General features: G+C 39.8%; 1 protein-coding gene across 1 annotated transcript in view; it reads left to right on the top strand.

Moving 5' to 3' along the window:
• Positions 1-9891, top strand: part of fhdc1 (FH2 domain containing 1) — a 46636-nt gene that overhangs the window by 24259 nt on the left and 12486 nt on the right. The window contains exon 2 of the mRNA XM_016559889.1: positions 2744-3628. Coding sequence (XP_016415375.1) covers positions 3188-3628 — 441 coding nt within the window. The 5' untranslated portion in view covers positions 2744-3187. The remainder of the gene's footprint in view (positions 1-2743; positions 3629-9891) is intronic.

Genomic DNA, 9891 nt, shown 5'->3' with positions numbered 1-9891 from the left:
CAAAAATGAAAATTCTGTCATTAATTACTCACCCTCATGTCGTTCTAAACCCGTAAGACCTCCGTTCATCTTCGGAACACAAATTAAGATATTTTTGATGAATTCCGAGAGCTCTCTGACCCTCCCATAGACAGCAAGGGTACTACCACGATCAAGGCTCAGAAACGTAGTAAGGAGATCTGTAAAATAATCCGTGTGACATCAGGGGTTCAACCGTAATTGTACAAAGCTACGAGAATACTTTTTGTACGCAAAGAAAACAAAAATAACGACTTTATTCAACAATTCGTCACCCTGGTGCCATTTTGGAGAGTATCCATTGAACGCAAACAGCGTATGGTATTCTGTGTCAGCTGCGTCACGCGGATACGTTGTTTTGGTTAAAATCAAAGCGTAAACAACGTAGAAAACCCCTGATTTCACATGGATTATTTTACCGATCTCCTTGCTACGTTTCTGAGCCTTGATCGTGGTAATTACATTGCTGTCTATGGGAGGATCAGAGAGCTCTCAGAAATCATCAAAAATATCTTAATTTGTGTTCCGAAGATGAACAGAGGTCTTACGGGTTTAGAACGACATGAGGGTGAGTAATTAATGACAGAATTTTCATTTTTGGGTGAACTATCCCTTTAAATATTTAAAGGTGCATTCAGTTGTATTTTAGCTAGTATTTGCATTTCTGTTCTTCACATATTTTAAGTACCAATACCATAATGGTGTTAGCTGCACTGCCATCTATCGACATGGATCAACATGATCATCTCCCAGGTTTTTTTAGTAAGTTACACTGATAGTGAGTTTTAGGTCTACACAAAAATGAATTCCCTTAATTTATCTTTAAAGGTGACATATCATGAAAATCTAAATTTGTCTGTTTAAGTGCTATAATCGGGTACCCAGAGCATTTACCAACAAAGAAAACGTGAAAAAGACAACCCAATAAAAAATTTTTGGTAAGCGTTTCTCTGCAAGCTTCTGACAAAGTGACCAACTCAGATTTTGCTCCCTCCGTGATGTAGAAAGTGGATCTTATTATAATATTACAGTGGAGCAGTGGATTTATTGATTTATTTACTGTATAATGCTGCTGCTACACAGATCTAATATAAACATGCAATTTCTTTCCCAGCTGTTTACCTTCACAGACATAACCGACTGTTTTTGTAACTCATGTATGTTTTTAACATGAACTTGCAACCTGATCTCATGACTAAAACGTACCTGTGGAAACTTTTTCTCAAGACGAGAAATACGTACCGCCATGTACGTTTTGTGACATATTCGATGTGAAATGTCCACTGAGTGGGGCTAAAAGAGTGTTCGGTTATTTCCCCGGAATAGATGAAAGTAAATATGTGACGTTGGTTTTGTACGTGTCACCGCAGTTCTGACTTGAAATGTCCATTGAGTGGGGCTATAACTCTAATGCTCCGTGACGTAAAATATCGTACCATCTGCACTACACCTAAACCTACCCGATAGCATGAATAAAAGCGAATGTGACGTAAAAACACAAATGCAAGTATGCTGTTTTAGCTTGTTTTTCAATCTCTCATCTTTCAGCTCTTTCATCGTGAGTCATGTTTTTGATAGGATTCATACCCATGGATTCCGCATCCTCAGTCCAATTCCATGCCAGCTTGAGCTACCGAGCAAGCTTATTACATCCGGAAAGAGAAACATATGGAGCTGTAATCATTACAGTGTAGGAAAACGATTACAAGTGCTCACTGTTTTAATGCCTCTAGTGTTAATTTCTGTTGGAAACTGCAGTGATATGGACTTATTGGTATGTATTTCGCGCCTTGCGAAAAAGTTCCCACAGGTAAATTTTCGTCATGAGATCAGGTGGTAAACTTGTGTGTATTTGTCAGATTAAGACATGAAAGAGAACTTAGTTCAGTACTCACATGCCGTGTGACAGCCGCTTTCTGTGCGCGTGCTTTGGATGTGCGCACTCAGAAAAATGTATATCAGAAGTTTAAACTAATATGGTTTAAAATGCATGATTTCAGCACGGAGCAGCAGCTCATTTGCATTTGAAGTGACATGAAATAGCTTCCACTCAAAATAGGCATTTTTAAAATGATCTGTGGGGTATTTTGAGCTGAGACTTCACAGACACACTCTGCGGACTCCTGAGACTTATATTACATATTGTAAAAGGGGGCATACTAGGTCTCCTTTAATGTTTTATTAAAACTCATGTAATTTCAACTTGGCGAAACACATTGGTGACCTGAACCATAATAAAAACACTATTTATAATAAACTAGTATTATTATATACAGTATGAGTGTACACCATTTAGATGACTCTTCACAAAAAAAAAAAGAAAGTATTTCTTAATAATTGTACTTTTTAAAATTAGCACCAAACTGAATGAATAACTACATGTTATGTAACTACAGTATGTTATGTAAAGGTAATTGGTGGTAAGTTGCCAATTTTTTTTTTGGTATGACGTACAGATCCCTTGAAAGTTCCCTGTGTGAGTTTTCATTAGTGAAGATTTGATTCATCTGTCAAGATCATTTTTACACATAGCAGGCTGGCCCCAATGAACAATAGCATTTGGCGTTTTCCTACTGGGGCCTTTCCTTAAGTGTACAACCACATCTCTTTTGATGTCTGTTACTTTCTCATTTCCTCTGTTTTTAGGTTCCAAGTTCCTTCGCCTGACTGAACCTCAGTAATTTTGATTTTGTATGTGTGTGTGTGTCTTTTGTCCTTCTTGCAGTTCCAAGGGTTTGACCTCTGACCACACCATGGTGGGCAAAATCTTGGAAGCAACAGCTCTGCATTATGGGACTAGGTAGAAGAAGTGAAGACAAAATATGTGAGACTGGCCTTAAGGGATTGTGAAACACCTGTGTCCATCATTTCTCAATATTGCTAGAGGAATGAGTCAGTTGACAATTTGGTGAAAACATTCAATTCTAAATTCTTTGCACTAAATTCTGACTAAGAATGATCTCCGCACATATTCTGTTAGAGGAAGACTCATTATTTACCCGGCTGTCAGTTGTATAAGCGACTATGAGTGAGAAAGACCTTGGGACTTCAACAGACACCACCTAGAATCAAGCAAAGAGGCTGCCCCAGTTTGTTAGGTGTTGTGGGAAACAGGGCACAATTTCCCCTCACAGCCTGGCCCTCCAGGACTGGTGTCATTGCTAATGTAATGTTTGTCATGGCAAGTGTGACTACTGCGGAGGAGTCGGCAAGCGACTTTTCCACACCAGAAGTAAATCCACTGCCATTTGAACCCTCTACAACCTCCTCAAATGACCCTAGTCATAGACATGACAGCACTTCCTGCCCTCCAGCAGTACCTCCACCACCGCCTCCACCTCCTCCACCACCACCTCAGGCTCCAGGCCATCCTCATGCTTCACGCAAGAAACGACGGGTACGGAGCTTCTTCTGGAAAACTATTCCTGAAGAGAAGGTTCGGGGAAAACCGAATATTTGGACTCTAGCAGTGAGACAGCAGCAGTATCAAATTGACGTGAGGACAGTAGAGGAGCTCTTCGGCCAGCAAGAGGAGGTTCGAACCCAGACAAGCAGTGGACATCCTCGTGCTGGAAGATCCAGAGGTTCATTTAAAGAGAGCAAGGATGAGGTAAGTCAAACTGAGTAGAACTGAATCATCGCTTGGGATATCTGCAGTTAATGCTTGTAAGTCAGTTTAATTTATTTTGTCTCTACATGGTAGATGAATGTTTTGCACTCCTAGCAGGCTTGAGACTGCCTATTTCAGTTAAAATTGATTTTTAAAAATGACTAAAAAGCTTGTGTTAGGATTGCCCATGACTGAATTTTAGCCAATACTGCCAGATATAAGGGATGAACCAATGTGAAAAGATAAGTCAAAATACCGATAACCAATAATTAATGAATATCATATTAATCAATAAAATAATAAATTATTGCTTATATGTCGATATTGGCCAATATTAGATATAAATATAAATTTAGGCAATCAAATAACAGATCATATACAGTGGAGTACAATGGCAGAAAAAAATCATATCCCACAATCATGTAGCAAATGTTGGCCTAGGCCCTAAACCATTGGCTTAAAGAATGATACATGCCTATGGACAATTTGCTTTTATAAAAGCACAATGATAAATATAACTTTCTCAGATATAGCAAAAAATAAATAAATAAAAAAGTATGGATGACTGGGACGATTGATTGATTTAAAAAATGGATGATTAAAAAAGCAAGCTGTAAGTGCAAGCTAACAGAAACTTTATATTGCTGAACTATTTGCATTGTTTATAATTTAGCTAAGATTGCTTTCCTTTATGATATCTATCTAGTCTACAAGTCACTTTACCAGATACTGTGGAACATCTTTAAATTCAACATGATTTTATTAGTAATTGTTAGTGTTTGTACTTAAAGTGTGGTTCTAGCACACATACATTTTTGTAAGTTTGCACAGACACTGAAACATTTATTTTTAATGTATTTAGAACATATTTAACAACATATAAAGAGTAAGCATTTTCTTTACAGTATGGGCAACTTTAGAAATCAACTGAAATCAATATAAAATAATCTTTTTAAGTTCATACAATAATTCATGGAATGCATAGGATGATTTTATTGTTTAATCTATAATTAAATGTGTTCAGTTGCATCAAATTTCAATTTCTATAACAGTTTATAACAGTATTATATTTTTGCAAAGAAACCTTTAGGTCCAACATAGGTGTGAGTTAGTGCTTAAAAATATATAACAATACAATGTTATAATATAAAGAATTAATAAAGGGTTTTTTTTACATTTTAAAAGCTGTGCATACATACTGTAAAAGCTTTTATATTTTAGTTGCTGTAAATATGTCCAAATTGTCAGTTTCAGTTTATATCCAGTGTGAACATTATGTATAAATCCCTAACAAACAAAGGGGTTTATTTCATAAAATTGTTATTTGCATATATTGTATGCTAACATGTATGCTAACAATTGCCTATAATGTACAATGCATGTACCTATCACGTATGAAGCATTTTCTATCATGTACGAAGCATCTTTTTCACTAGCTTATAAAAAGGATTATTAGGTGTGTGCAACTCGGTTTTCCACCTCTACATAAAGCAAACATGTCCCTGTTATCCAAAACATATGCTCCCGTGAGCTCGTCATTTTGTGTCTAAGCGACCAGCTGTGTTTTTGTGTGGTTGCTGCTGGTCTGAGTAGCTTTGTAATTATCCACGAAGGCACCAAGAGTACCTGTGCAGATCTAATGAAGCTTTGTATTGTTTGTCTGAGGTGGCATGGACCATGCATGTGGTCTCGTTTGTAATTTCAGACACCGCCCAGCTACTCCTATGTGTTTGTGAAGCATCACAAGTGTCATTTAAATGTGTGTGCTAGAGAGAGAGTGACAGATTGTGCGTCTGTTTAGTTGCCACTAAAATGGCTATGTCAAGTTAGTGAGTTAATCTCACTACCAAGGGTTTCCTGGTGCTGATGTTAATGAGAAAAACAAGTATAGCATTGTGTTCTTTAAATGGATAGTTCACCCAAAATTACAATTCTGTCATCAATTACTCACCTTCATGTTGTTTCAAATCCATAAGACTTTCTTTCATTTTACAAACAAAAATGAAGATAGTTTTAATGAAACTTGAGAGATTTCTGTCCATTCATGGAAAGTCCATTGCTCCAAAACTCTGATGCTTCAAAAAGTTCATAAAGACATTGTTAAAGTAATCCATATGAATGTAGAAGTTTAATCCAATCTTCTGAAGAAACAGTTGTTTTTTTATGATTAACCAAAATAATGTATGGTAGGGTATTTTACAGTAATGATTGGTCTAAACATTCTTAGACATTACTTTTATATCGTGTAAACAATTACTTTTATATATGGTTTATAGTATTGAACATAAAATGTGGGCATTTACATGTTGCGCGTCTCGCGTGGAGATTTGTAATATCAATAGCGCGAGCAGCGCGTGGGCGTGATGTAATTAGAGATAATGAGAACAGACGGGAAAAACTGGACCTGTCATTGGTTTCATACAGATTACTTTATAACAGAATATTTGTTTTCGGTAAGAGTTACTTCATTTAAGAGTAGACATGTCAAGCTTTCTATAGATATATTTCTCATGTCTCTATGTAAAGTATTCTCGGTCAAAATTGACGGAGTATTTTTTGTTCTTTTTGCGGTCATCAAGAAAATATGAGACAGACCGCACCGGTGCGGGCTTCGACCCCAGAGGGTTAATTCACAGATAAACATTGCACAAACATGCTTGCTTGACACGTGAGAACCAGTAAAGTTTGTCCTTCAATGTCAAGCAAGTACGCATGGGTGTAAATTTCTTTGGGGGTGGGGGGACATACAATTTCTCAAGATCAGTTTTTGAAGGGGACACAAATAATACAGCTAAAATTGTACAATGGGGACTACTTATTTGGCATTTTGGTGCACTGAAAAAATGATCTTATGTTCGTTCTTCTTTTCTCTGTCATTTTATCTGGCCAACAACACAAAGCGATAGTTGTTTAAATATGAGTTAGGTTCATGAGTTCACCACACGGTCATTTTATAATTGTTAAGTTATCTTGCGTTCTTCACGTAGTATTTTAGGTTTCGTCTGGGACAAAGAATGTCTCTTAGTTAGATATTGAACCGCAGAAAGCTGCAGGGAGCTGACAGAGCAGGGAGCCATGGCAGAGCCGACGGAGATGAAGACCAAGGTGGAACAGACAGAGCAGAAGACCTCCACGGCGGAGTAGTTGGAGCAGACGACCTCCACGGCGGAGTAGTTGGAGCAGACGACCTCCATGGCGAAGCAGACTGAACAGACGGAGCAGAAGACCACCACGGCGGAGTACACGGAGCAGAAGACCACCAGAGCATTGCTGAAGACCACCACGGCGGAGCAGACGAAACAGGCAGGGCAGAAGACCACCAGAGCATGTCAGCAGACCACCACGGTGGACCAGAAGGATCAGGAACCCATGGCAGAGACTGGGACCTGGGAAAAACTGAGACACAAGAAACAGACAGTACATTCACGGTCTCAAGAACCAAGGCAGGGAACACAAGAAGTTCATCAATAGTCTCCCTGGTGACCACTGAATGGGCAGACAGTTCATAAACCGGCTCACTGACTAAAACTGGACTGGCAGACAGTTCCAAATCTGGCTTATTGACTGAAACTGGACAGGAAGACAGTTCATAAACAGGCTTACAGACTAGGACTGGCAAGGCAGACAGTTCAGCAGACACATTTGGGGAAACAGAACAGGCAGACAGTTAATGAATGGTCTCTATGGCAGTGACAGGGTTAACGAGACAGACATGGAGTGCATTTATATTTTCTGGGCTCATAACTGGACTAATGGGGCAGATAACAGGTTTCTTGATTGGAACTGGACAGACAGATGGTTCAACATCAGACTCATTGGCTAAAACAGGACAGACAGAAAGTTAATCAGACATATTACTTGAAATAGGACAGACAGATGGCTCAACATTAGACTTACTGACTGAAATTGGACTGACAGAAGGTTCAGAATCAGGTTCGTTAACTGGAACAAAATAGGCTGACAGTTCAAAACTGGATGTATTGGCTGAGATAGTGTGAACAGACTGTTCAAAACCAAGAGCATTGGCTGGAACTGAACTGACAAACAACTTATGGACTGATACTGGGCAGGCAGATAGTACTAGATCAGAATTGTCGATGAGATCAGAACAGACAAGTGATTCAAACTCAGGCTCATTGAGGGAATTGGGACAGACAGATAATTCAAAAACTGATTCATGGGTTGATCCTGGATAGACTGACAGTTCATGATTAGACTCATTGACAGAAACTGGCAAGACAGAGAGTTAAAAATCAGACTCATTAGCAGCATCTAGACGAACAGACAGTTCACAATCAGCCTCCATGGCTGATTCAGAACAGGATGAGAGTTCGGAGATGGCCTCATCGGCCGGTTCAGAGCAAGGCAAGAGTTCACAGACAGCCTCCATAGCCATGACAGGACAGTCAGAGAGTTCACAGACGGCCTCCATAGCAGGGAATTGGGACAGACAGATAATTCAAAAACTGATTCATGGGTTGATCCTGGATAGACTGACAGTTCATGATTAGACTCATTGACAGAAACTGGCAAGACAGAGAGTTAAAAATCAGACTCATTAGCAGCATCTAGACGAACAGACAGTTCACAATCAGCCTCCATGGCTGATTCAGAACAGGATGAGAGTTCGGAGATGGGACGATCAGCTGAGACGTGACGAGACTCTGGACGATCAGCTGTGAAGTGACGTGACTCTAGACGATCAGCTGTGACGTGTTAACATGACCTGGCCGTGACAGGACAGGCAGAGAGTTCACAGACAGCCTCCATAGCCGTGACAGGATCGCTGACTCTGGACGATCAACTGAGACATGACGAGACTCTGGACGCGGAGCTGTGAAGACAGATGGCTCTGGACGACCAGCTGTGATGTGACGTGACTCTGGACGATCAGCTGTGACGTGATGTGACTCTGGTTCGGCTGCCTTTTCACATGCGGAACTAATAACTGGTGTAGCGATCGTTAAACTAGAATGTCCCGGAGCTTGCGATTTACTGAGTTCAGCAGCCGCCATTACAGGCACAGACACGGTGTTGCATTCTTCCTCCGCGACACCCACAGTGAACAAAGAGCCTGCAGACAGCAGAGCATGTCCATAAAGTCCTTTAAACTACAATTAAACTTCCCCTCAGGCAACCATGATTTTATGGGCTCATTTAGCACGAAACGAAAAAAATGTCTTTTAATGCGACCTCATCAAAAGGTACCCTATAAGATAACTCACAGAACTGAGTGACGTAGTCCTCAATGGATAAACTCCTTTGTCGCAGGTCGAGCAGCTGGTTTCTAAAGTCCTTTAGAAAAGCCGCTGGATCCTCGTGTTGCCGAGTATTCTGTTATGGAATGAACTGAGGAAGCGTGCGGATCCATCTGCAGAGCTTTATTCATTACCATGGTCAGAAACAGGTATGGGTCGATACACAGCAAACAGATATAGATTAGGCAAGACAAAGAGTATTCCTAGGGCAAGCGTGGGTCTTCGATCGGCGAACCATATCCAGAGGGCATGACAAGAGGGGTAATCCGATAGCACGAGCAAAAGTTCAGGCGAGGGTCAAACAGAGTCCAAACAGAGCAGGGCAAGAGAATAATCCACAGACAGGCAAGAAATCCGAAAACACGACTAGACTAAACAGGCAAGACTTGACAGGACTAGAATAAACCAGAATATCAGGACTGGCTCCGTAAAGTAGCTATCACTTGGAGAGCGATAAATGCTAAACAATACTCGGCATTGAATGGTGGTTTGAGACTGATTTTTATAGTGTGTGTAATTGGCTGCAGGTGAAAATGTAATCAGTGAAATGGAACATGGGAAATGTAGTCCGGAGTGATATGTGACAGTCTGTGTAATGTGAGAGTCAATATAATGGGAGGGCGACATCTGGTGGCAAGCGGACAGAAGGTCACGGACAGGATTCGTGACAAAAGCCCACTAATCTGCAATTTAACATCATATTAAGCACAACACAACACATCGGTAGGTCTACAATATTACGGTATTAAACTAAACAAGCTAATGTTATTATTGCTAACATATAGCGGACTCATGAAAAAATACATTGTTTAATATTTTTTTTTAACTAATTTATTAATGACTCAGCATCATCTGTATTAAAGAGAAAAAAATCACTTCATCCGATGTTTAAAGTGAATAAAATAGCCTAGACAGCCTACTTACTGGAATTCCACAACTACTGAAGAACTTTGTAGATGAGGTAAAGGGGGAAAGCAGGCAGTGGACTACTAAAGCACTGTGAGG

The sequence above is a fragment of the Sinocyclocheilus rhinocerous genome, unplaced genomic scaffold (assembly GCF_001515625.1).
Source record: "Sinocyclocheilus rhinocerous isolate Xijiao unplaced genomic scaffold, SAMN03320098_v1.1 scaffold1129, whole genome shotgun sequence".
Classification (NCBI taxonomy): domain Eukaryota; kingdom Metazoa; phylum Chordata; class Actinopteri; order Cypriniformes; family Cyprinidae; genus Sinocyclocheilus; species Sinocyclocheilus rhinocerous.
Note: the sequence above shows the minus strand (reverse complement) of the source record. Positions and strands in the feature narration are given on the sequence as shown.